Genomic DNA, 27,192 nt, shown 5'->3' on the forward strand with positions numbered 1-27,192 from the left:
AGGAATTGGGAACATAATATTTCTCCATGCATCTGTGAGGGAGTGAGCTAGACATTGTGGGTTCCCTGTCTGAGCTCCTAAGCAAGTATATTATGTGTCGTGTTAGACAGACAGAGACACAGGAAGCCAGTGAGTCCTGGTACCATTTGGAGAGGGTTAGAGTTGGGTACCCAAACACTATGGCCACCCTGTAACAATAAATGAGATTTGCTCCTTCCCTTCCACCACTGCTCTTCACATTTGTTTGCCTCGCCTGAAGATTCAGGGGAACCCAGCCATTTTCTGGCACAGCAGCTCATTCTCAGAGACCTGGCAAGCCTCATCTTCGTCAACACCATGAGCACTTCATCGACAGCTCCTTGCAGAGTACAAGCGGGGAGAAAATTTGCCACTTCAAAGAAGCTTATAGTCCAACCTCTCATGAAAGTGCCACAACTGAGGAAATGGAGATGGGCAATGATTTGGAGATGAGCGTGCATTAAAATTCATGTGGATCCATGCCACGGATAGATGGCAAAAATAGTACTGGTACTGCAAAATCTGCTGCTTGATGGCAGTGGCTGCCTCTAGTGCAGTGATGGTGAACCTTTTTGAGCGCAAGTGCCCAAATTGCAACACAAAATCAACTTATTTATTTCAGAGTACCAGTACTGCAATTAAAACCCGAATGCTGAGGTTTTGGTTTAAAAAAAAAAAAACCCAACTGCTCCTGCATTGCAAGGTTTAAATGCGTGTTTGTTTTTTTGTTGTTGTTTGCTATGGGTGGTATTAACAAATAAATACTTACTGGTCCTCCAATCCCCCATTGGGCTAGACTGGTCATGGTCACCATTGCACCCCTCCACTGGACCACTGCATCAGCAGAGGGGAGTGCTTAAATCTGGGATCGGAGGATGGGTAAGTATTTCTCTATGGCGACTTATGGCTCGTGTGTCCACAGAGAGGGCTCTGTGTGCCAGCTGTGGCATACATGCCATAGGTTCGCCATCACTGACCTAGGCTTTGGGAAGCTATGATATCCCTGCCAACTTGCACCATTTTGGAATGTGGTGCCCTTCCTCTAGTGGAGATGCTGGCAGACGTTGATGGAGTTGTTGGGCAAGGCAGACTTGCATGTGAAACACGTCATCATGGGCATCTGGACTACTTTGGGTTCTGCTCATGCTTGCTTCTCACAGCACAGTTGGAAAAGAAGCATTCCACAACTCCCCTGGTTCCACCCACCCACTTAGGGGGCCTTCTTGGAGATCAAATCACATATGGGATCCATACATCTCCAGATATCACAGCTGCCTTGCAGTGCCTGATGGGGGATTGGCTGCAAAATCTTTCATTCTTACAACATTTTGTGTTGAGATTTCAATATGAATATGTATTAAATACAAATGTTGTATAGTTTAATGTAAAATGGCTGATTTACCTGAGTGATTATACTGACTGTATTCAGGTGTAGTTACCAAAGTTTGAGACTTAATGTTGTACAGCTGTGGTACATGATGAAACTTTGTGTAACTGAAAATGAAGTAATGTATTTTCTGATTGGTCCCAGAACTGTACATAAGTCATGTGTAAAGGGGACATTTTATCTGCTGTAAATCAGATCACTTTTTTCCTATGCTGTGTGTTGTATCATGTCATGTTATGCTGCTAGATGAGTGTCTATTCTCTATGCATATATGAAAATAGACTAAGTTGATATTTTACTCTCTCAGTGTCATAGTGTCTATGAAAACTAATATCTCCTTACTCTGCTAATCTTATGAGAATACACGTTTAACCAAAATTTTCAACATTTTGGTTCAACTGGATTTAAGCTTACCTGTTTACATATTAACCTACTCTGTTGTGGGAAGTTCAGTCAAGAGTGACCATAATATTTTAACTAAATTATGCAACCCTGCTGTTAAAAAATATTCTTCTTTCAACCACCACCACAAAATGCTCACATTTTGGAGAGATGCAAGTTGGCTTTCAAAGGAATCCTGTCCCCAAATAGGGCAGTCCTCTAGCATGGAGAAGTTGCTGTTAGATGATATTGACCGCTCTCCCTCAGCAAGCAAGAGATTTCAGAGTGACTCTGATACACATACATAGAAAAAGGAGAAATCTTTGATGCATGGACAACTCAGGCAACACTAATCTTTGTTCTGCCCAGAAGAATGGGAGATTATTTTGGGTTCAGGGGATGTTGTTTCACAGCACACACAAATCTATGGAAGAAATCAATCAGCAGATACATTTAATGATTACTGACAGTTCATGAATTTTTGTTCAGTTCCTCTGTAACATGAAGCCAAGCACTCTTTATTTGTCAAAGAAAAACTGAGCAGCCACATAGCAAATAGCCTCCTGTCCAAATTATACAAGATATTGTTTTGTTTTGTTTTGATTCAGCATCACTGGGAATCAAGAGATTTTGGTCTCATTCTCACCTCTCCTCTCCTCTTTTCTGGGTCCTCCAAATCTCCCAGTCTAATGTTGACTTCTCCTGAATGGTCCATGGGTTGATTGGATGGAATGGCTCTCCTGGTGGGGGAGGGTTGTTCCTGTGAGGGGAGCAGTCCTGCTGTCCGAGGCGGGTTGTCTGCCCTGTCTCCATATCTCCAGGAGGAGTGAACGCTGGTTCCAGCAGCAGAGCCAGCTGGAGATACAGACTAGGAAGGAAAAGGAGTGCATGAAAGGGACCCAGGACCAGGAGTACCTGGAGCACAGGGAGTGCATAAGTGGGATGGAAGGAGTGGAGCCAGGGTTAAGAGAGGAGGAGGAGGAAGAGGAGGCAAGGACATAAGGGATCGGGGTGGAGGTCACTTGGACCAGGCTTCCTATGCTGACCGGAAATAGGAAGATGGGGAAGCCTGATCCAAAGAAAGTGAGGGTGGGGGATTGCTTGGGTCCCACTTCCTTTGTCTTTCCATGCCTGGCCTTGCATAGGAAGAGGAAGGGAGCCTGACAGAAGCCAATCCCCTACCCCTGATGTCTTTTCAAAGGCTGTGGGGGCCGGGGCTTTAAAAAAAAAAAGATAGCTGCATGGGCCATCTTTAAAAAAAATGTCCCGATGAATTGATTTGTAGTTCATCGGGCCACTGGGGGGGGGCAACTTTTGGCACTTCATCTCCTTCTCTAATAAAGAACTTTTGCACAGCAGAATAGTTTTCTGTTTATTTACTAAAGCCCTCTCTAAGAACTTCCCCTTTACAGGGAGGAAGAACCACTAGTGCTGCAATTCAATCAGCCGAGGCCTTTGGAACATGTGTTTTAGATGGTGACAGAAACTTTGCATTGACTTCTCATAGAATTTAGTGAGCCACCAGGTATTGAATGCCTGTTGTCAGAGAAACCATAATTATCAGTGGAACCTTTATCCACTGTTACCATCTGTTTGCCAGTGGAAACTGATCCATTAGGGCAAATGGGTCACTGCTGTGCCTGAGGCTCCTGTTACATCCCACCAACAAGCCCACTTGGGCCTACCTCCATGCCAAATACAGAGAACTGAAGGGGTTAAATTAATACAAATAATATATATATGTTAGCCTAACCATAGCCACCATGCTTTCTGTAAATTGCTTTGCAACGTGAATGTGATGATGTCTGCAAACCTTCCTTTCCTCCTGTTCCTCTCCACATCCCTTGCCTCCCCCTTCTTATTTGAAACTTATAAAAGTATATTCTGTAATGAGCGCGGCTCGCTTCTTCTTCGCATGTTTCTGCGAGTGAAGTTTGTGACTATTTGCTTGCCTTCAGCTGAAAATAAACAAATATCTATTGGATCTCTCTGTCTCTGACTGATTGATTAATGAATTAATGCAGGCAAAAAGTCAGGGAATAGTCTTGGCACCCTTCAGAACCACGACCCTGCCTGTGTCGTCCTCCTGCTGAACTCCCAGCCTTATTGCACTGGGGGCCTGGGGAGGAGAGACGAGGGAGAAAGAGAATGAATTTGAGTGAATAAGTAAAATGCCGATCTTTGAAATGGGACTCTGAAGGAAGCAGAAGCAGGTAAGGACATATGTATCTAACTTGCAACATTATTTTTTTCCTGCTCTTCAGCTGAATTGTGCAGTAATTATTCTGTACAGTGGTTGTGTGAATGCCTCTATGTATGTGTGTTATTACATAATTCCCTGCCCATTCCCCTCTCTGTGTTTGTGCTTGAATACCTTTTTTTTTTGCCTTTGTTGCACTCATGATTACGTGCTGTGCCTTCTACCCCATTCACTACCACATGCATTGGCACCCACTGTTCCTTTTTGGCAGCATTAAATAATATCTGTCTCTACTTGGGATCTCTAACTGATTAACTAGCACCAGATTGCATGAATGTTACTGAATAACTCACCTTTCTATATAAGAGGATATATTTGTTTTTGTGAAACAAACAAAAACCCAGTTACATTTAGTTACATGCTGGATATAATCTGTAACAGGGGCTTAGTTGGAACCTTTCTTTCCACCTTCCCTCTCAGACCATCTTTTAGATCTCCAAGGAGACACACACAGAGGGAGAGAGATGGAGGTGGTTCAGGCAGGACCTCTGCTCCTCTTCTGCTTGCTCATCTCCATAATCTTCTTATCCATAAAAATGCACAAAAAGAAAAGCCAGTTGCCTCCAGGGCCCACACCCTTGCTGTTTCTGGGGAACTTCCTTCAAAAAGATGTCCTGCCCATCAACAAGCATTATCCAAAGGTGAGCCCATTTCTTTTCCTGCTTCTCTCAAATTCCCTGTTCATGTCTAGCACAAAATTATACACAAATTTCCTGAAATGGAAAGATGGATAAAGGAAAGACATAAATCTATTTATGACTTCTTCTTTTTTTGAAAAATTACTCCTCTCTTCTTGGTCAGACTGGAGATGATTTCCGAAATGATCTAGATCTCATTATTATTTTCCTCCTCCTTATAGTTACTTGCTTGTTTTTGTGTTTGGAGGCTGGGAAGCTGATTGTAATATTTATAGGGTGCAGAACATGGAAACTGCATATGAAAAATTGAAATAGCAGGAAAAGGTCTCTTTCCACAAGTCCTAGGCATATTCTGTCCTAGATCAGCTATTTGACCACATATTTTAGTATGTTTTTGGCTACTGGTAGTCTCCCCTAGGTAATATCTGATGCCAGTCTCATGAATAGAAGCTAGCCAGCCAGAATCATGCCCTTCAAAATACTGGGTGTGTGCTTCTGGTGTCCATTTTGTATATTCTGGAGAATTCTTCCTTACTTCAACAGGCACAGGAACGCTGCATGAAATTCTAGGAACTAGAACTCAGTCTGTAAGTTGGGGAAGGCTGTTTCCCCCAAGTTCATAGAGGGCAGAAGGTGGGGCCCCACAGAAATCTCTAAGTTCTTTCAGATGATAGGCCCATATTTTCTCAAGGTCCAGATTGGTAGCTTATCTCAGAACTTGAGAAGGAGCCACAGGGACTTTCCTCCTGCCTATCCCTTCTTTTCTGCTTAGGTTGTGTGGATCTCAGAGGTGGAGCTGAGTGGCAAAATGGAACTGAAGGCCTCTCAGTAAATGATCTGGCAGTTTTACATATGTGTTCACAGATCCTCTCCCTCCAGACAGTTTTGTCATCACAGTATTAAATATTGGATCAAGAATACATTTTAACCAATATCATTGAGTTTATTAGACACTACAAACTACTGTTAATTGTAAAAATGCAGAGAATTACTTCTTCCGGGGACGAGCTTGAAGCTACAGAAAAATGAGAAATATATCTGTTTGCACAAGATGTCCTCCAAACATCAGATATAAAGAAAATCATATGAAAACGTACATCAGAAGCTCTTCATATCTCTATAGAATTCCTCTAAGGGTGCCCTTTCACTCTTGGAAAGAGTTTGACTGCAGATGTCTGGCTTCTTTCTTCTGTCTTGCTCCCAAGTTGCTCACTATCTTTCTGCATCCTCTGTAGACCAACTACAAAGCGAGAAAGTCCTGTGTATCTTATTAATTTGGTCTTGGAACTTTGCCAGTCATTTCTCCCAGGAATCTTCCCAAATTGCTTCTTGCTTTTCAAAGCATTTGTGGTTTTTCCAAAATATTGTCTCTCTAGGAGTCACTGGGGAAACACAGAGGAAAACTTTTGGTTTACATTCATTTTGGGGGTCTTTTGAGAGGACTTCCCCTACTGTAAACCCCCCCCCCCCCCCGCAAATACTAGAATTTATCAGGTTCTTTTGTTTCAGTTTTCCTCATTTAGGTCTCTGGCATTATTCCTGGTTAAGCCCTGTAGAACTCTCTAAGATTACTCCACAAGAGTTAAAGGGCCAAGGAACAGACAATAATCTGATCCAAAACTAAGTAGTATAATAATGCATGAGAAAAAAATAAGGCATAATCAGACCTGTGCTATAGGCATTTCACATCTTCAAGTTACACACTAGCAGTGTTATATAGTTTAAATTATTCATCATAATCAGGAAACAGATGAGATGAGCAATGGAAGCTTCCTATACATTATCTAATCATCATCATTCATCAGACCTATGTAGGGTGGCACTACTTTATTTTATCACATCACCACTACCACCACCACCACCATCATCAAGCATGAAGTAACCATTTGGGGGTAAGAGAGAATGCAGCAGGCTGGCCTCAGAAGTGGGAGAGGAGGGAAAGAGTTTGGATAGCTTGCTGGCTTCATGCACAACCCTCTCTTTCCTTCCTTTCCGTCTAGATTTGACTAGCTTCCTGAAAGTAAGGTGCCCACTGCTGTCCTTGGCCAGACCTTGGTCTCATCACAGGCCATTCCCTTGCATCGCCAGAGTCTTCCTCTACAACACAAGAAAACCCAGTGTCTGATGCTGCCACACAAACACTGCACAGACATTGACCACAGCCACCAGTCTCTCAGCCATGGCATCAAGCAGTCAAACATAAAACAGCAGCTCCTTCCTGCACCATCACTCAAGGTGTGCTTCACCAACCATTTTCTGGGATCCCACGGTAACATTTTCAAACTCACAGCCACAAATTTCATCCTTCCAGCATCAGGACTTTATCTTCCAGGAAAGCAAGCAACATTGTTTCTGCATCCCAAGTCCTAAGATACCATTTGCAGCTCCTTCAGCATTCTTCTCACAAGCAGAGGTCAAAAATGGAGGCAGACATTTAAACTATCTTTCCTTGCTGTACTCTCTCTCTCTCTCTCTCTCTTTCTGTGTGACTAGGGTAGTGGAGGCTGGGTGGGTCTCCCTGGACTCCAGCCTCTAGTTGTTGCTGGCACTCTCCTTTATTAGGGTTGGGTCACAATATTCAGTTGGGCGCCTTGTAGTTTTGTGTGTGTGTGTGTGTGTGTGTGTGTGTGTGTGTGTGTGTGTGACTAGGGTAGTGGAGGCTGGGTGGGTCTCCCTGGACTCCAGCCTCTAGTTGATGCTGGCACTCTCCTTTATTAGGGTTGGGTCACAATATTCAGTTGGGCGCCTTGTAGTTTTGTGTGTGTGTGTGTGTGTGTGTGTGTGTGTGTGTGTGTGTGTGTGACTAGGGTAGTGGAGGCTGGGTGGGTCTCCTTGGACTCCAGCCTCTAGTTGTTGCTGGCACTCTCCTTTATTAGGGTTGGGTCACAATATTCAGTTGAGCGCTTTGTAGTTTTGTGTGTGTGTGTGTGTGTGTGCACGCGTGCGGTGCATGTGCACACGCGCACGTGCACACACATGCTCTGTCCTCAGTTGGGTCTCAGTTCCACTCACTGGGCAACCAGCGTCTCCAGTCTGAGGCTGATGTTGAGTTTGCAACACTGACTTCAGTCAATTCATGCCCTTTAAGGACGGCTAGTCCCCAGGTCCCAGCAGCTCATCCCACCCCTGAAGAATCTGCTGCAGCTTCTGGTTGTGCCTTTTCCTCCACATGTGCCACTTCTGGGTCAGGGCTGGCCTGTTGGATCAGGGCTGAGCAAAGCACCTGTGGTATTATCATGAGAGTCCAGATGGGTGACAACTGGCCCTTCTTCCCTGTATCCTTTACCCAAGCCTAAACATACCCCTTCACCCACCTCTGGGGCGTGGAACAGCAGCAGCAGCTGGTCTTCCAAGAGGGCACAAAAGATCGGAGGCTTCTGCATTGTCCTCCAATTCTGAGTTCATTGAGGAGTACGTGGCTTCCCACGTGTCCTCCTCCTTTCCCTTTGAAGCTGCTTCCCGCCACCCCATCCCCCATGTGTGTAGCATCCACCCTTTGGACGACCTCCTGGGTCTCTGCTCCTGCCTGTTGCACCCTCAGGCCACCCTACCAACAGGGTCTCTGGGAAGTCCGCAGGGATGGGGGCTGAGACACAGGGCTGAGGCAGACTGCCTGTTAGGGACAGTCTGAGCATCCCAGTCACATACAGGGAGGGGACAGTGGAACCTGTAGTAGGACTTCTTCTGTCTAGTTTTGTGCTGTAAGGCAAACCTTACCTTTTTGAAATTTCCTGTCTACAACTAGGGAAATATTGTAGATCTTTTTACAGCTTACTATACCTCAACAGGGAAAGGGAGGGAACAGTGGTGGGGTGGATGGTGGAACTCATGTTATTCCTGCACTGGGACCTTCTACTGTTTAGCTTTGTACTTTAAGGTAGGTGTTAGAGTGCCTTGATTTTTCTAGCCCCATCTCAAGTTAGGTAAATCATCTTGATTTTTATTTTTTTCTCGAAAAACAGACATTTATCTTGCTTCCCTGTCTATCTTGGGAGACAATTCTAGTGATTTGGGGTGGCTTTTTTTTAAAAAAAATCATCTTAATATTTCCTAACTACAGCTGGAAAAAATCATTTTAGACTTTGGCAGGGGAAGAGCCATCCTATCAAATCTCCCAATCCAGCTTGTGGCCAGTTGCTCTGGTGATGCTCGGCTGCAATCCTACACTCCCTCAGTCTATGACAGGTTAACTTTCAGGAAAACCAGCTTTCCTACTCTCTCGCCCACATTATTTTCACAGTTGCTATCCTCTTCTGAACGCAATTCCAGTCCACTACAGCCTTAAATTCAGTTTTTTTTTCAGCATGCTGTTGGACACAAAATATACAGTTGGAAAAAAGTTTGTATTAGGAAACTGGTAGTGATCAACTCCAAAGTAATGGGAGAGGTGTAATAGCAAGATATCAGGGTTTATCTCAGGTTTCTTATTCCAAATGCTTCATTTGTGTCCAAATGCATGCTAAAAAAACCTCATTAACACTTTGCTTTAAAGGGTTTCCAGATATCATAAATCTTCCAAGCCTCAGTGCTTGTTCTTCTGAATCTGCAAGACTAGATGGTTTTCAAAGCTCAGACAAGCCATGGTGGTGCCGCAATATGCAGTGCAGGATATTTCAGTAGGTTTGTCAGATGGGAACAAATGATTCCAAGGTATTTCCTGAAGGCTATGCTGGTGATTCAGATTTGGGCTTGATCTGATCTGATTTAGAGGGAAGAGCAGAAAGGAAAGAAAGGGCAGAAGGGGAGGAAAAGAAGTCTTGTCCTGTCTAATGGGATGCTGTTAAAAAACCCCTAAAGAAATTCAGGCAAGGGCATTCACATATGCTGAATCGATTCATTGGAATCAGCCCCAAAATAAATGAACTCCTGGCAGGAGAGCAGCAAAACCCACTCCCCTAGCAGAGTAGTCTGTGCGTGTATGTGTGTACCCTTAAATTTGTTATTTCCACCTCCCAGAAGAACATAGATATTATTATGAGTGGGATCGAGCCCTTAACTCTCACACATTCATTCTCATGATGTCTTTCTATCTCCACTCATGCTTTGCCTCAGAAGTAGGAAAGGCTGAGAGTTCAGCTGGAGAGGAGCACAAAAGGGGTTCTCTCTTCCCATCTCTGCCTAAGGAGAGTGGGCAAGAACCATTAGATGGGGAAGAGTGTAACATTGCCTTCCTTAGACTCCCTTCCCTTGTGGGGATTATTCAGCTGGTAGCTTGCTGCTTCTAAGCGTCCAAAGTCACGAGCAGCATTCCCAAAGCCTGCCATCAAATACAAGATACTCTAATTACCTGGTGCAATAATGAGCAAAAAGGAGATTTTGCTGGTTATTAACCAGCTTTGTCACTGATTCTGCCTTCAGCTTGTCAAGAAATATGGCCCTGTCTTCACTGTCTGGCCAGGGCTGAATCCTGTGGTTGTGCTCTGTGGATACAAGACGGTGAAAGAGGCTTTGGTGGATCATGCTAAAGAATTTGATAGTCGTCCTGTAAACACCATCGGTTATCAACTGACTAAGGGTTACGGTATTTTCTCTTATTTCATTTTATTTTGTAATATTTATATTTATTTTGAATGAACATGTTAATATCTGGGGAAGAGTATAAAATTGCCTGTTATTTATTTATTTATTTATTTATTTATTTATTTATTTATTTATTTATTTATTTATTTATTTATTTATCTATTTATTTATTTATTTATTTATTTATTTATTTATTTATTTATTTATTTATACCCCGCCTATCTAGTCAATTGTGACCACTCTAGGCAGCTTACAACGCACACTATAAAAATTAAACATATAACATATCACATATCACATAACATAATTTGCATAAATAAAAGATAAAATAAATTTTTCCCAAAGTTGGTAAGAACAGGGTATATTATAGTAGAAAGAAAAAAGAATAATTAGGTATTAGCTGGAAAGAGGGAAGGCCTGCCTGAACATCCATGTTTTCAGTTGTTTCTTAAAAATACCCAGCGAGGGAGCTGCGCGAATCTCAGGAGGTAAGTTGTTCCAGAGGCGAGGAGCCATCGCCAAGAAGGCCCGGTTTCTTGTTTTTTCCTTCCGGGCCTCCCTCGGCGTCAGGCTCCTCAGCCTCACCTCCTGACTCGCACGGGTGACACGGGTAGAACTGGGTGGGAGTAAGCGTTCTGCCAAGTATTGAGGCCCTAAACCGTTTAGGGCTTTAAACGTAAGCATCAGAACTTTGAAGTCAACGCGGAACCCAATGGGCAGCCAATGCAGCGCGGCCAGAATAGGAGAAATGTGATGGTATCTTCGCGCTCCACTTAGGAGTCTGGCTGCTGCATTCTGCACCACTTGGAGTTTCCGCGTCAGCCTCAAAGGTAGCCCCATGTAGAGTGTGTTACAGTGGTCTAATCTTGAGATTACGAGCGCATGGACCAAGGTGGTGAGCGCCCCCACATCGAGATAGGGTCGCAGCCGGGCTATCCGCCACAGATGGAAAAAGGCTGTGCAGACCACCGACGCCACCTGAGTCTCCATGGAGAGTGCCAGGTCCAGATGGATCCCCAGACTTTGCGGCAAGTGTCACCCCCCCAATGAGAGGGAGGCGCCCAAGCAGCCAACAGTTAGACCTCATTCCCTTGTGAGGATTATTCAGATGGTAGATTGCTGCTTCTAAGATTTCAAATTAAACAACAGCATTCTTGAAGACCATTATCAAAGGAAAGGTACTCGAAAATACATGTTTAGCCAACTGTTCTGCATCCTTTGCATGTGCAGATCCAATCACATGTGAGAATCCTGAGCAAGAGGCAAGGTTGACCAAGGGTGTGATCACATGGGCATGTAATTCACATTTTGGACCACTTGTGGCACAGTCCAGTGTGAGCTATTTCCTGTTGGTCACATTTCTGTGGAATAGTGCCCCAACCCAATCCCAATCTATGCCCAAACTTGAATTTTTTTGATCCTGCAATAAGGGCTACTAATTTGGGTGGCTGGTCTGGATTGATTCCCCAACAGACAGGAGGCATGCTTTAAAGTATATCACTCCTAGCAAAGTGACCCTTTCTGGTGTGATCACCTTTCTCTCCCACCATCTTGCTAAATGTAGTTCTGAGTTTTGTGTCCTTGAGATAATGCTGAGTAACCTAATAGCCCATTATAACTGCAAATGAGAATATTGTTTGAAACTGCTTGAATCCTTTTCTTAGGTATATTGCCTATTGATTCCTGTATGCCAAGAACTAGGAAAATTATCTTGTGCCACCTCCTTGGTTTCAGGACTGACCAGTAACAATGAGTCAAGATGGCGGACATTGCGCCAATTCACACTTTCCACCCTGCGGGACTTTGGGATGGGGAAGAAAACAATGTCCAAGAAGGTGCAGGAGGAAGCTGTTTGCCTAGTGGATGAAATAGCAACCACAGAAGGTAATCTCACATCCCATCTGTTCCATTAATAACAATAGTCTTGTTGTTGTTGTAATGTTGATTTATGGAACAACTTTTGGGGTAACTCTCCCACACCAATGACATAAATAATCTAAAATCACAAGTGGCAAGGGTGACTACAGAGAAGATCCTAACCTCATACAGTATTTATATATATATTTATTTTATTTATACCCGCCTATCTGGTCTTGTGACCATTCATATTTGCCAGCCTTGTGATTTTGGCAAATAGGAACACAAGTCTGGTCTATGATGTTGATTTCAAAGAGTAGGGAGGGTGGTATGGTTGAAAATGTCCATTCAGGTAAGCCAGATTCAACCATTTATTGTTTCAAAGGGCTATACTGGCAGTTCAGATTGGGCCCAGAAATGTGGTAGCCGGTAGCGCAGCTGGGACAATGTAAAGATTTCATCATCTGACCATCTGAAATCTACAAATACTTAATGGCCACCTTATGAACCAGATACATTTTTGAACTGTCTTCAAAGGCAGCCTGTGCACCCCACCAACTCCCCTTCCTGCAGGAACAGCGGGGCCTGGTTTCCCCAGCAACACCTCCATGGGCTCCAGCTCAGCTTCTTGATTTCCCACCACTTTTATTAGTGGCACAGTGGCACTTCCCCCATGCTCCCCCCCCCACACACAGTCTCATGTGGCTGAATTATATTCTTTGAACCTTTGAATGCCACTTGCCAGCTTGGGGACTCAGTCAACTTCACTGGAGTTCCCCATTGTCCAGGCTTTGGAAAGCAAGAAAGCAGGAAGGAGAGGAGAGCTCAGGTCCAGGAAGCGCCCCCCTTAGGGAAGGTATTTATAGAGGAACAAAAGAAGTCAGGTTTGGTTTGGCACCAAAGTCAAAAGAGGAACTGGTTCGGTGTGTTGAGGTTTTTATTAGTGCTGTGGGAGGAAATAATGCATCCATCTTGTCTTTGCTTGTTCCAGTACTCTGGCTGGAGTCTGAATTTCTCTGATGTATACACCGAGGACTGGAATAAACACAGGGGCCAGAATCTTGCTAGTTATGCTTGCAAGCATAATACAAAGAATGCAACTATTGTAAGTGAATTGCCCCAAGTTAGGAAGTTGCCATAAACAATGTATATTACATCTTGAATTGCACGACTCAGTGTGGAAGAGTTAACATCTACAGTGATTTCTTAAGCTGTTGCAATTTGCCTCCAAAAGATATGCTCCTTGCTCTACATGGGCATTAAACCCCAGCAAAAACTTCACTATTCTGCATCAGTATCAAGTCTCTGGTTTTCGAATTCACCTGCCGTCTATTTCTTATGGTTCATCTAAAACTGCACCGCAGAAAGTAATAGAAAATCATGCAGAGGAGCCGCCTAGAGTGGTCGAAATGACTAGATAGGCGGGGTATAAATACAATAAATAAATAAATAAAAATAAAAATAAACATGGAATAATGATACTGAAAGATGAAGAGCACCTTGGATATAGAATTTCCTGTGCATGGATTTCAGATATATTCAGTCCTTTCCACAGGGAAGAAAAATGCCTTGTATTAGTTTATAACTAGCAAGATTAATTTATTTTGCATTTGGAGTCTGTAATGCAACTGGAGGAAAATGGGATCCACTCTGCCAGGCAACCCTTACTGCCTTTTCATATTTTCAGGGCAAGCGTTTGATCTGAGAAGTATCATCGCAAGTGCTGCTTCTAATGTGATCTGCTCCGTTGTCTTTGGGAATCGGTTTGACTACCAAGATAAACATTTCCAAGAACTCTTGTGCATTTTGGACAACTACATGTACTTCCATCGTAGTTTCTTGGGAGTGGTATGTTGTTCCTTCTACATTTGGAGCATAGGTTTTATATCTGGTGTGTTTTGAGTATGTGATCATCTTAATGCCTTTGTGAATCCCTTCCTACAACAGTACATACAGTTGGCTTACTTAATTATTTTGTTTCTATGGGATTTCTGTTTTTACTTTCCTGTATTTTCTTAATTTGGGGTGAATTATAGTAATGACAAGACAATTGTATGAATTTATATTTAGGATATGTTCTCACCCATTTCACACTGTTTCAGTACAGTGGGGTCTCTATTTAAGAACGTCCCTACTTAAGAACAATCCAACTTAAGAACAGCTCCATTTGCTAAATTTTGCTTCTACTTGAGAACAGAAATCCAAGATAAGAACAGGAAAAAAAACCTTTCCTGCTCTTTTTTTAACCTTAGGTCATCTTAGGTGAAAAAAATATTCTCCCCCTAGTGGTAGAGTACGTATTAACCAGCTTTGCATTAGTTCCTATGGGAACTAATGCTTCAATGCAGTGGTTCTTAACCTTTTTGAAAGAAACGCCCCCTTGAGCCATTGAGGAAGTTATCATCACCCCCCTCCCCACGGTGATGATATCTTTTTATTTATTTATTTATTTATTTATTTATTTATTTATTTATTTATTTATTTATTTATTTATTTATTTATTTATTTATTTATGACACTTAAATCAAATGACCCCTGACAACAAAATTCAATTCCAAGAAAATGAAATGCCCCCAAAAAGTAACATTTAATGATTTAGTTGCAAGCGAATTTTAAGACGCAAAAAGAAATATAAAAAGGGCATAAAAACAAACCACAATGCAGGAACTAAAAATTTCAAGACGAAAACTCTGAAACTAAATTAAGATTGGAGGAACAGGTTTGGCTTGCTCCAGCGCCCCCCTACTGCCCCCCTTCTGCTCCAGCGCGCCCACACCGCCCTTTTTCGTTCTACCGCCCCCCTGAAAAATTAAATTGCCCCCTGGGGGCATTATCGCCCACGTTAAGAACCACTGCTTCAATGTACGAACGCACCTCTACATAACAAAAAAACAGCCAGAACGGATTAATTGGTTTTCAGTCCATTCCTATGGGAAATTTTGCTTCAACTTAAGAACGTTTCAACTTAAGAACACCATTCCAAAACGGATTAAGTTCTTAAGTAGAGGTTCCACTGTAGTTTCTATGGACGGAAAAGAGCAGATACGGATTAAATGGTTTTCAATGCATTCCTATGGGAAATGCAGATTCAACATAAGAACTTTTCAACTTGAGAACCACCTTCCAATATGGATTATGTTCTTAAGTAGAGACCCCACTGTACTTCTCATTAGCTAGCCTCCTTACAATACTGCTGATAGTGCCATGTTGTGCAGCTTTCTATATACACTGGCTCCTTGCTGATAGTTTGAGTGTGGTAATGTTAACTATATCTTCTTTTTCTTCTTCAAAAAATTATCAGTTGTTCTTCACTTTCTTTTCATCTTCCTTCTCATTATCTTGCAACAAAATCTTCATATGCTCCTCTCCCAACACTAGCAATAAAATCACCCTTCATGAAATATAGAATGTTCCTTTTATATATAATACCTTTGATTTCTTCTTAGGATTTTGCAGTGCTTTCTTCATCTTTAACCGTAGCTGAGGCATAGTTGGATAAATACTGTATTATCCAGTCTGAATCTGGAATAACATTTGTAATGGCTGTATTTCTGTCTTTTGTTACTTAGATTGCAAGTCCGGAACACTAGTATGCATCCTTACTACTCAAATAGAACATAAAGCTCAGAGTGGTCACATAGACCAGACGGGCAGAATACAAATCAAATCAAATCAAATCAAATCAAATCAATCAATCAATCAATCAATCAATCAGTCAGTCAATCAATCAATCAATCAATCAATCAATCAATCAATCAATCAATCAATCAATAAAGAAAGGAAGGAAGGGAGGAAGGAAGGAAGGAAGGAAGGAAGGAAGGAAGGAAGGAAGGAAGGAAGGAAGGAAGGAAGGAAGGAAGGAAGGAAGGAAGGAAGGAAGAGTACATCTGCGTGATTGGCCAATGAATTTCACTTTATCAAAGGATTTGAATAAGTGATATTCTTTTTTTTTTAAAAAAAATTCTTCTGCTGCATTTGTAGATTCTTCCTGCCTCACACATACTGTGAACATTCTAAGTTTTAATATAACTTTCAGTACAAGATTCACTGCCCCCTCTGGCCATCTGATGCTTCCTGGAGACTGGGACATTTGTGCCTGTTTGAGTAGCCATGATCATTAAACCTGGAGGAAAAAAATGTGGGGGCTTTCTATTGCTTTCCACACTTTGGTGTGATGACCAGTTTCAATGGCTACCATGAAACTACTGTTTTCCACAGTGAAGCCCAACTAGCATTCTTTGTTTTGACTTCTGGTATTGAAAAGGTCTTACTGTTGCCCAAGGTCAGCTGAGATTTAAAGACGATTTAGTTCCTCAGAGCTTCACAGGCCTCCTCGTTAAGCTCCTTCACCCAAAGCCTCTGGAAATGTAATGTGGCCTGGGAAACCAAACTAAAAGCAATGTAAAAAGGTAGGGATGGAGAAGGGAGGAGGACTAAAATAAAGTAAAATAAAATAAAATAAAGGGTGAGTGACCACTGCTGTGAATCGTGATTGTGGCGGAACCCCCAGGTCACACCTGTCCATCATGGGCAGCTCAAGGGCAGGAGCCTATGAGAGGACAGGAGGGGCGGAACCAAAAGGACAGTTAGACAGTTAGTTAGGCAGTTAGGGAGAGGAGTTGGAAAAAAAAGAGGTTGGAGATAGGGAATTGAAGAGAGAGAGAGAGTTAAGAGACTGGAGAAAATTAAAATAGAGATTGGAAAGTGGAATGCTAGAGCGAATAGGAAAGAGTTCCAATGTATAGAGAATAAATTGATAGTCAAAGAATATTGTAACAGTGAATAAATACAGATGCCAACCAACGTGAAAGCAAAATACATTTAATGAATAATCCTAAACATCTGTGATTTTCTCCTGCGATTTGCATGACAACTATAAGATCAATAAATCTATTGTATTGGCAGCACGTGTCTTAGATCTATATATTTGGTATTGAGTGAATAATACCTGGTGGCAGTGATCAACTAAAATTTCCTCCTCCATCCTCCTAAATTACAGAAATAATGTCCAGTTTTCAAAGCAGAAATAGGAAGGTAACAAGTACTTGTTACTTATTCTCATTGATTTAGTCTGTCTTAACACTACGGGCCACCCAGAAGAGAAATTTCAAAGCCTTGTGAGATTTTTCACCTCCAGAACAAGACTTAAAAACAAACAAACAAGGTTTTCAGCACGTACATAGCTTCTCTTTTAAAAAGACACAAACAACCTGTTTGGGGCTTCTGATTCTTAAAAGTCAGCACAAAAGGCAGCAGTGATTATACTTTTTAATATTTTATGCAAATTGTGCAAGTCACATAATTTGAATAAAAAATTAAGTAGATTGCATAAGAAAGCATACAAGCAATTTCTCCTTTTCTTTGAGAAGAGAAGCAAAGATTCACACGCTGAAATCAAGCAGCCTAATGTGTTCTCTGAAGAAAAATCCGATCCTTGCAGTAATTGCCAGAAGCCTCTTTTTCAACCTTTCATTCTCCCTTCCCAGCACAACCGAGCCCAATGTACTTGCTATTTCTGTTTCTGTAACACTAATTGCAGCAGATACTACTTGGTATGCAATTGGCATTGCTGAGGAGGGTTTTACCTCTCTCCTTCCTGAACCAGCCCACTATATTTGTGTGCATGTGTAAACAGGTGTATGTATGTTTGTATGTATGCAGCTCCTTCCCCTCCTCACAACCCTTTGGGGTGTTCTTGGTCTAGGCTGGGCTGTACTGTACTCTCTTGGCTATCAAAGAGAGGGACACTTCTTATGGTTTTTCTGTGAACCATATGAGTAATGATATCGGTCTTTGAGTCGCCTGGGTGATGGAAGTAAGAGACCTGGTCCCTGATGGCTGATCCCCTGAACCTAATTCCACCTCCCCAATATCCCTGGTACTAAATCATTTGTGTCTGGTGTTTTCACCTACAGAGATTTTGTACAATGCTCAACTCCTCTTACCTTCTGTATTCTATGAGACATTTACAAGTTCCTGGACATAAACGGCAACACCATTCCCAATGAATCTGACTAGTTTTGCAGAGTAACTGTTTGTATTTTACACCCAACACCCAACTATCCCCATCTTGGCTTAAAAGCAACAGGCAATACCATATGGTCACCTCTGTGTTAATCTGAACTCTTGGCATATACATTTTTCCTTTGACCCTTGTATAAACAACTATTATTAGTTGGACTGTGTTACTTGGCCTGTGGTGTAGATGTTTGTATTTTTAGTGGGGGACTTTTAGTGGGCGGGGAGTGTTTGGGGAATTTTATGTGTGTGCATGTGTCTGGTCTCTGGGTATCTGTGAATTTCGTTGTATGGGTATACTGTGTATATACTTACAATGACAATAAATGATGATGATGATGATGATGATGATGATGATGATGATGATGATTAAAGCGCCATACAGATAGCCAACCAATGGCACACATTTATAGCAGAAGTGTGCCACCTACTGTCCAGTTATGGTATGCTACCCTCATCACTCAGTTTTCCAGTGCAGGATATGTGTGCATATATGTGAGGAGAGAAGGAATATGTTTATGTATGTGCACTGAGATATGGTTTGTATGTATATGTGTACATGTCTGTGAGAGTGTGTGTGTAGGTGTAGCAATATGAGCCTGTGTGTATGCATATTTGTGCAGCCCCTGCCCTTTTGGTCAACATTAGGTGTGGGGCACCCTTGATATACGCCATGATTCCTCAGGAATGTCATTCTGAACCAGACGTTCCTCAGCTCCTGTTGGCTTTTTACAAGCAATCAGTCTAAACACTGCTCTGTGGGAGGATAAATTCATGATATCAGAAGCCGTGCCTATAATCTCTGTTTTAGGTGTACAGTTTCATCCCGCAAATAATGAATTATCTGCCTGGAAGACACAAGAAGATATTTGCTGATTGTGAGAAGCTTTGTGCCTTCATCCGTGGGAAAGTGGAATCCCACAAGGAGAACCTGGATCCACAAAACCCCTCTGACTACATTGATTGCTTCCTTCTCAGGTCAGAGAAGGTAAGAGGAGCCAAAACTGACATTTCCCTCTCTGCAAGTCCTTAAGTATCAGGGACACATCCAGTCTGAACTTCAAGTTTCTCTCCTGCTTCTTATTACTTATTACTCTTGCAAAACCACATCACATTCTCAAGATATGTTCCTCTTTTGGCTTTGGTGACACTCTCTTTAAGCTCAAATAGCGAGGTCGCTCTTAAATTGTGTTTACAGATTAACCCAAGTGGATTTATACTCATTTTTAGACTGTGTTCATTGCTTAAATTCATTAACTTTCTAGAATGCCTCCTGCAGACCATGTTAACGTAAGCTCATAATACTGTGCCATCTATTTGGGGGGGGGGGGAAATGATGACACCGAAGGATTGAAAAGTGTTGTAGCTTCTGTTATTAATTTGAGCAGATGGGTTAAACTGGTTATTCAATGTATGGGGTTCCTGTATTTGAAATTCCCCATCTTGGATATTTCTTTGGCAAGGTTTGTGTATTAAGACATGATAAATCTGGGGGTGTGTGTGAGGCATTCCCTGCAGATGTTTTTCCAAGATGGATCCTTCTTTCCTAAAATCAGATTATGGGATTGAAATCTGTGAAATGGTGATGACCATCCAGTCAAAAAGACTCAGAGTCTCTCTCTCTCTCTCTCTCTCTCTCTCTCTCTCTCTGTATGGTATTTCAGTGATGTAGCCATTTGGGGGTGTGATGTTCTGGTTCTCGCAGGAGACATGCAAAAGCAAACCACCTTGATTTCTGGAGAACCTTTCTATGGAAGGACCAAGCAAGACCAGGAGCTCGGGCGCGCGCGCGCGCGCACACACACACACACACACACACACACACACACACACACACACACACACACACACACACACACACACACACACACACACACACACACACACACACACACACAAGAAGCAGTGCCAGCACTCACCTCTCTCTGCAAAGCCTCTCCCCCCCAAGCCACTTCTTTTTAAAAAACAGTTTTCCCCTGGTGGGCAGCACTGTTTCTTTTCTTCTTTGTTTTTCAACAGCTTCAGGATAATTCCAGTCAGCAGAATAAGAAAGGGAAATAAATGACTGGGAGAATGAAAGCCTTCTTAAGGCAATTTCTTTGAACTGCACCACCTACAGGCACTTCAAATGAAACTGCAAGTAGAAGGGCTCCCCCCCTTCTTCTGTGAACACATATATTGGAAAAAACTGAATGCCCTGGTGCAACTTCACCCCAAAATAATGCAAGTTAATTAACATTTCCCTCATTGTGTAGTTGGACCCCATTACTCCGACTGAGGTGAACTATAACAAGTATACTTTATTGTAACAAAATAAAATGAGCATAAAAGGAATGTGGAACAAATCAGTGAAATACTTAAAATATCCACATGCTATAAAAATATAGTCTACCTATTTCTTTATTAAAACTCTGACTAGTTATCTGGCTATCCTTCCACCAAATGCTTTAGTGTGGAAATAGCACATGAAACCCAGTGGAAGGTAATGGCAATTAGGAGGAATATTTGGAGCTGGGTTCCACGGAGGGCTCCTAATAAGGCCCAATGAGGTTAGCAGTGGAATGTTCAGGGGGAAGAGGCTTACTGGAAGTCTGGGGAAGGAGGAGAAAAATGGGATGAGGAAAAGAAACGTTAAAGCTAGATGTCAAATGTGGGGATGAGGATGAATCTCTCCTAAAAGGAGTGTGAGTGGAATTTAGAAGAGCGGGGTAGGTTTCAGTGGAGTACAGAGGAAGAGCAGGAGGAGGGGAAAGAAAGAGAGAAAATGACTCAGACATACTTATTAGTCTTACCTTTAAAATATTTAGGGTGATGCATAATTTCACAAAACTGGAACCTGATCCAAGCTCATTGGTACAGTCTTTTAATGCTAAATATTTCTTGTTGGATTACATGGGATTTCTTCATCTTCTAATTCATTGTTTTCCTAGGGCTGCAGATCGGCTTGTATGGCTTCCTCAATACGATCTTCACTCTGGTTTTTCCTCTCTGTCTTCTTTACAGGAACACAACTCTCCTGAAGACGTTTTCGGCCAAGAAAACCTTGCCGCGTGTGTATTTCAACTCTTTGTAGCTGGTTCAGGAACTGTTAGCTTTGCTTTGCTCTCTTTGCTCCTGCTGATGGCTAAATTGCCACACCTTCAAGGTACACAGATGCTCCAGAGAACTGTTCTGAGGCGACGGTGGCTTTGTCAATAAACAAACTGAGTAGAGAGATCTCTAGACTAGGAAGTTTTCATGAAGCTTTTGTATCAGCCTTAGCAATGTAAAGCAGCCATTCTCAACATTTTTTCACCAGTCATAAACACAACATGGAAGAAATATAGGTCAGATCAGGATTGTATAAGATGCGCAATGGGCCTTATAAGGTGATATGTGAAGAATTGTTTCCAATCTGTGACTCCCTTCATATGTGCCAGGGCTCCTCATGGCTTCTGTCGAGAATGGCTGGTGTAAAGGACAGGAAGGACATTTCCAGGGGGCCCTTGTTTGACCCCTCCCATCTTTTGTTCAAAAGTATACTGCCTTTCAACATGCAGGCTTGTTCCAGTTAAAATGACAAAACCCATTAAAAGAACTCTCATCTCTCCACTGATCTACCTGGTTTTGAAAGAGATCAAGACTTGTCTACAGCTTATTTATTGTATTTATTTATTTGTCTTGTATCATTTGTAAGTCTCTGTTCTCTCAGTGAGGGCACCCAAAGTGACTTTCCATGTGGCACCAGATTTGAAATATTAATTATGCAGTATAAGAAGGAACTATTTCTTTCATCTATTCTGAATCTATTGTCAATCCATTTCATTAAGTGATCTCTGTGTATTAATTTGACATCTCTGAATGCCATTTTTTTTAAAAAAGGGAACCAGCCCAAAACATTAGATATGTGTGAGAATATCCAAGGTATGGGGTGGCTGATTGGAAAAGAGATTTCACACTTCTGTAAGTAAATCTTAGGAATGTTTTCTGTCACAGAAAAAGTTCAAAAGGAGATCAGGGAGGTAGTAGGTGCCAACCGCATGCCAGGCACGGAAGATCAGCTGAGAATGCCTTTCACCAATGCCATCATTTATGAAGTTCAACGACACATTGCGGCGGGACTTGAAACTTTACCTCGTGCAACAAGTTGCCACACAAAATTCAGAGGCTACACCATCCCACAGGTAAGCCATCTCTCACATTTTTCACACCAATCCTGGGAGCGAAAGGAGGGGTTTGTAGATATATAACTGGCCATGATTTTCCATAATCCAAAGCAGTTCTTCAACAAGAGCTACTGTGCAGAAGAGCAATGGCCGTCCCTCCCCACTGCATTCATGGAGAACTTTCAATATTAAGTGATTCATTTCTAAAGAGGTCATTATTAATTAACCCCTTCATGGATTGCTGCCTTGTCGTGGCGAAGGGGCTTGAGTAACTCAGAGAAGCTATGGGCTATGCCGTGCAGGGCCACCCAAGACGGACAGGTCATAGTGGAGAGTTCCGACTCAACGCAATCCACCTGGAGTAGGACCTGGCAATGCCACTCCAGTATCTTTGCCAAGAACGCCCCATGATCAGAAACAAAAGGATAAAAGATATGAGGCTGGAAGATGGGACCCTCAGGTCGGAAGGCGTCCAACATACTACTGAGGAAGAGCGGAGGACAATTACAAGTAGCTCCAGAGCTAATGAAGTGGTTGGGCCAAAGCTGAAAGGACGCTCAGCTGTGGACGTGCCTGGAAGTGAAAGGAAAGTCCAATGCTGTAAAGAAAAATACTGCATAGGAACCTGGAATGTAAGATCTATGAACCTTCGGAAGCTGGAGGTGGTCAAACAGGAGATGGCAAGAATAAACATCGACATCCTGGGCATCAGTGAACTAAAATGGACAGGAATGGGGGAATTCAGCTCAGATGATTATCATATCTACTACTGTGGGCAAGAATCCCGTAGAAGGAATGGAGTGGCCCTCATAGTTAACAAAAGAGTGGGAAAAGCTGTAATGGGATACAATCTCAAAAATGATAGAATGATGTCAATACGAATCCAAGGCAGACCATTCAACATCACAATAATCCAAGTTTATGCACCAACCACCATTGCTGAGGAGACTGAAATTGAACAATTCTATGAAGATTTACAACACCTTCTAGAACTGACACCGAAGAAAGATGTTCTTCTCATTCTAGGGGACTGGAATGCTAAAGTAGGGAGCCAAGAGATAAAAGGAACAACAGGGAAGTTTGGCCTTGGAGTTCAGAATACATCATGCGGAAGGCTGGACTGGAAGAAACCCAAGACGGAATTAAGATTGCCGGAAGAAATATCAACAACCTCCGATATGCAGATGATACCACTCTGATGGCAGAAAGTGAGGAGGAATTAAAGAACCTTGTAATGAGAGTGAAAGAGGAGAGTGCAAAAAATGGTCTGAAACTCAACATTAAAAAAACTAAGATCATGGCCACTGGTCCCATCACCTCCTGGGAAACAGAAGGCGAAGACATGGAGGCAGTGACAGATTTTACTTTCTTGGGCAGATGGAGACAGCAGCCCCGAAATTAAAAGATGCCTGCTTCTTGGGATGAAAGTGATGACAAATCTTGACAGCATCTTGAAAAGCAGAGACATCACATTGCCAACAAAAGTCCGAATAGTCAAAGCTATGGTTTTTCCTGTTGTGATGTATGGAAGTGAGAGCTGGACCGTAAAGAAAGCAGACCGCCGAAGAATTGATGCCTTTGAATTGTGGTGCTGGAGGAGGCTCTTGAGAATCCCCTGGAGTGCAAGGAGAACAAACCTATCAGTTCTAAAGGAAATCAACCCTGAGTGCTCACTGGAAGGACAGATCCTGAAGCTGAGGCTCCAGTACTTTGGCCATCTCATGAGAAGGAAAGAGTCCTTTGAAAAAACCTTGATGTTAGGAAGGTGTGACGGCAAGAGGAGAAGGGGACGACCGAGGATGAGATGGCTGGACAGTGTCTGCGAAGCAACCAACATGAATTTGACACAACTCCGGGAGGCAGTGGAAGATAGGAGGGCCTGGCGTGCTCTGGTCCATGGGGTCACGAAGAGTCGGACACGACTAAACGACTAAACACACACATTATTAATTAAAACCCAGACCTTCTGTTTCCTCTTAAAAGAGTGTATATGTTTCTATGCTTCAGTGTAATACATATTGTATTGCGTTATTCAGTTGCTTTTTTCCTTCCTTTTAGCTCAGTCATATATATCTTATTACACTATAGAGACTGAGTGTGCATGTGTCTTGCAACTAAACACTTATGTTCTTGTGCAGGGTTTGAGTGATCAGGTCAGAACTTCATTTTAGCACATTAGGTCTGTCCTTCTCACCTTCCCCCTGCCCTGTACACCTAACTGGATTTTTTTTTTCTTTCTTCGTTGGTGCCAGAGAGTGGAAAGTTAAAGAAAAAGAGTCACGGGTTATGCTTACTGTATAGTCAGTAAACTGATGGTTTAATAAAGCTAAATTTATATTGAAAAGAGAGTGTTAAATGTATGTTACAATACTATGCTAAAATCTTTGCTGGAATAAAAATGAAAAATGTCATCCATCATTTTGTTCCTCCCCTCTCCTTTCTCCTTGTTTTGAGCCATGGAGAATAAAATATAGCTGCAAGAATATTTGAAAAAAATATTTCTTACCCCTCCAACCAAAAATCCTTCCTTCACCCACCCCCCTCCATATAATCCCACCTAATAACTCTTACCCTTTTTTAAAGGATCTTGATCAGGCGGGGCAACACAGATTTTGGAATGGGTGCAGAAATGTTATTTTTAATGATGAATTTCAATGATTATCCTGTCACCTGGCTACAGCTTTCTTTCCTACCAATGTCTCATACTTGACTAATTTCTGACTAAAAACATTGATGCAAAAGCCACAGATTAATGAAAACATAAACTACAGTAAATTGCCTAATTACATTAGGATGTGCCCAACCTATTGGATTGCAATGGACTGATGCCAATCTCTGGTTGGTGTGATAGGGTCTATGCCCAAGTTCATAATAACTATTTCCTGCTTCTCTTTATTGAGTGTTCTCTGGGCTGGAGGTGGAAAAAATTATTCTGTCATATATAGTTCTGATGGCACTATGTTACTCCCATTCCCATGTTATAGCTGTTTGTGTTTCTCCATATGTGGGAATGAAGTTTTCCCTTGAGACCTGGTAATGCACAAACACAGGCACAGACCCAGATTGTTTACAAATATTGCAAAAAAGGCACAGGGTGAATCAGTTCCGGTCTGATTGCCCTTATTCAGATCCAGAACAAATGCAAGGATGCGGAGGAGGTACAGAGGCTGAGTTTAAGGAGTCTGTCCTGGCCACCATAATTCAGCAGAGAAGTGCTCCAAGTCTAAAGGACTGAACTTTTTGCCTGTTGCCACCACCAGATGTGGAGAGCTCTTTCTTCAGGTCCAGCTCCAGCTCCAGGCTTGCTTACTGCTGGTCGTTTGCCATCAAGAACATGTGCTTTCCTCCATCTCTCACGCAAATACTCAGGGAAAGGGAGGGAATAAGCATAATTCAAAAAGAGAAAGAGCAAAGCCTTCCCTCTTGTTGCATTTTTGTAGCCTTGTCATCCCTTCCCTGCCAGATATGAGATGCATGGCAGTCTAAAAGGTGCACGTTGGTGTATTTGTACTCAGATTGCTTCGTTGGGGCCCATCTGAAAGAACTAGTTGGTAAGATCAGGACTTTTTTCCCCAGAGGGAGAAAGCTGAAAGCTCAGCTCCACAGTCACTTGCTTCAGCACCGCTTCAGTGGGCTTCCCATTTCATAGGGGGCAGAAGCAGAGTCAAAAAGTCTGGCCCTGCTTTGAGGCCACCAATTTTAGAACTCATTGCTGTTGCCAAAGGAAAGCTGCTTCTTAGATGCATGTGAGGCTGAAACAAATCACGCCGCCTGTCTCCTTCTCTCTTTGAAGGGCACTACTGTCATTCCAGTCCTCACATCTGTACATTTCGACCCTCTTCAGTGGGAGACTCCAGACAAGTTCAACCCAGGCCATTTTTTGGATGAGAAGGGTCAGTTCTGGAAGAGAGATGCCTTCATGCCTTTTTCAGCAGGTAAATGCACAAGCCAAAACTCACACACAGAGGTATAGCATAGCATTCATTTATAAACTGATTGCTGAGATGTGCAATGCTGAAGAATTTCCACTGCTGGATAAACAATGTGCTATCCACTTCTCAGTGTGAAGCTGCTGTCTTGTATACTTGTGACTCTGGGCTTTACACAAGTTTCCAGAGAGTGATTAGCTCTCTCTTCTTTCTCTCTCCCAGGGAAGCGGGCATGCCCAGGGGAAGCACTGGCTCGGATGGAGATCTTCTTGTTCTTTAGCATTCTTCTTCAGAACTTCACCTTCCAGTTAGTTGGAGATGCCAAAAACATGGAAGTGTCATCTTTGATTTTAGAGTTCAAAGAGAAAAATCTATATCCCTCATTGAAAGCCATTAGAAGTTCATTATGAACTTTTCACTGATAACAAGCGGTAGAGACAAGAGATTAAAAAATATTTGGCATAAATTTACCAGGAGGTAAATTTGCTGTAGCCCTTTGTTTTATACATTGGGTGGACAGCTGTTTTTACAGACATATCAATATTGGGATCTCTATTTTTCTGTGTGATCAGTATAACAAGTAAATTACTTCTTCCCCAATGAATTAAGGTCCAGATCATGAACCAGTTTTATATCAAAGCAAATAGATAGCCAAAATAGAAGATGGGGTATAAAAACAGGAGGAACACAACAGAAGTGAAACGAGAACAAGAAAGAAGTCAAGAAGAGAAAAGCAAATAAAATCTTCCTGGAGAAAGCTTTCCATTTGTCTTTTATTTCTTTTAAGTGGTACAGTGAATATTTGCTGCTCTAAAACTCAGTTTATTTTTTTTTAAAGGTCCAGTTGAGTGCCTACCTGATTTAGTGAGCAGGCTCTTGACCGAACATAGAGACTTTGCACTCAGGGTCAAAGGTCCACCACTATAGTGTTAAATTCAACCCCCCCCAAACCCCGGTCTTATACTATATATCTCTATTGCACCAAATCTCCAGCCAGATTCAGGGATAAAATTAGCAAATAAAGGTGGCTGTCTTTCAC

The 27,192-nt window shown here is 42.3% G+C and overlaps 1 protein-coding gene and 1 long non-coding RNA gene across 4 annotated transcripts; one reads left to right on the plus strand and one right to left on the minus strand.

Moving 5' to 3' along the window:
* Positions 1 to 3,888: 3,888 nt before the first annotated feature.
* Positions 3,889 to 26,910, plus strand: LOC110084010 (cytochrome P450 2C14). 3 transcript variants are annotated; one of them, XM_072990408.2, is made up of 10 exons: positions 3,889 to 3,999; positions 4,467 to 4,687; positions 10,043 to 10,205; positions 11,939 to 12,088; positions 13,749 to 13,909; positions 18,891 to 19,067; positions 21,083 to 21,224; positions 22,055 to 22,242; positions 26,018 to 26,159; positions 26,376 to 26,910. In XM_072990408.2, exons 2-10 carry the CDS (start codon positions 4,511 to 4,513, stop codon positions 26,561 to 26,563), a joined length of 1,488 nt encoding a protein of 495 aa, XP_072846509.2. In that variant the 5' UTR covers positions 3,889 to 3,999; positions 4,467 to 4,510; the 3' UTR covers positions 26,564 to 26,910. The 3 variants fall into 3 exon arrangements, with proteins under 3 accessions (XP_072846509.2, XP_078242049.1, XP_078242050.1); XM_078385924.1 differs by lacking the exon at positions 3,889 to 3,999 and adding an exon at positions 6,685 to 6,919 and having other exon boundaries at positions 4,599 to 4,687; XM_078385923.1 differs by lacking the exons at positions 3,889 to 3,999; positions 10,043 to 10,205 and having other exon boundaries at positions 4,365 to 4,687.
* Positions 5,603 to 21,076, minus strand: LOC144586897 (uncharacterized). Its single transcript, XR_013541983.1, has 3 exons — positions 20,872 to 21,076; positions 9,972 to 10,104; positions 5,603 to 6,066 (listed from the first exon to the last, which is right to left on the minus strand). It is a non-coding gene; the product is annotated as an uncharacterized LOC144586897 (long non-coding RNA).
* Positions 26,911 to 27,192: the final 282 nt, after the last annotated feature.

This window comes from Pogona vitticeps, chromosome 2 (assembly GCF_051106095.1).
Source record: "Pogona vitticeps strain Pit_001003342236 chromosome 2, PviZW2.1, whole genome shotgun sequence".
Classification (NCBI taxonomy): Eukaryota; Metazoa; Chordata; class Lepidosauria; order Squamata; family Agamidae; genus Pogona; species Pogona vitticeps.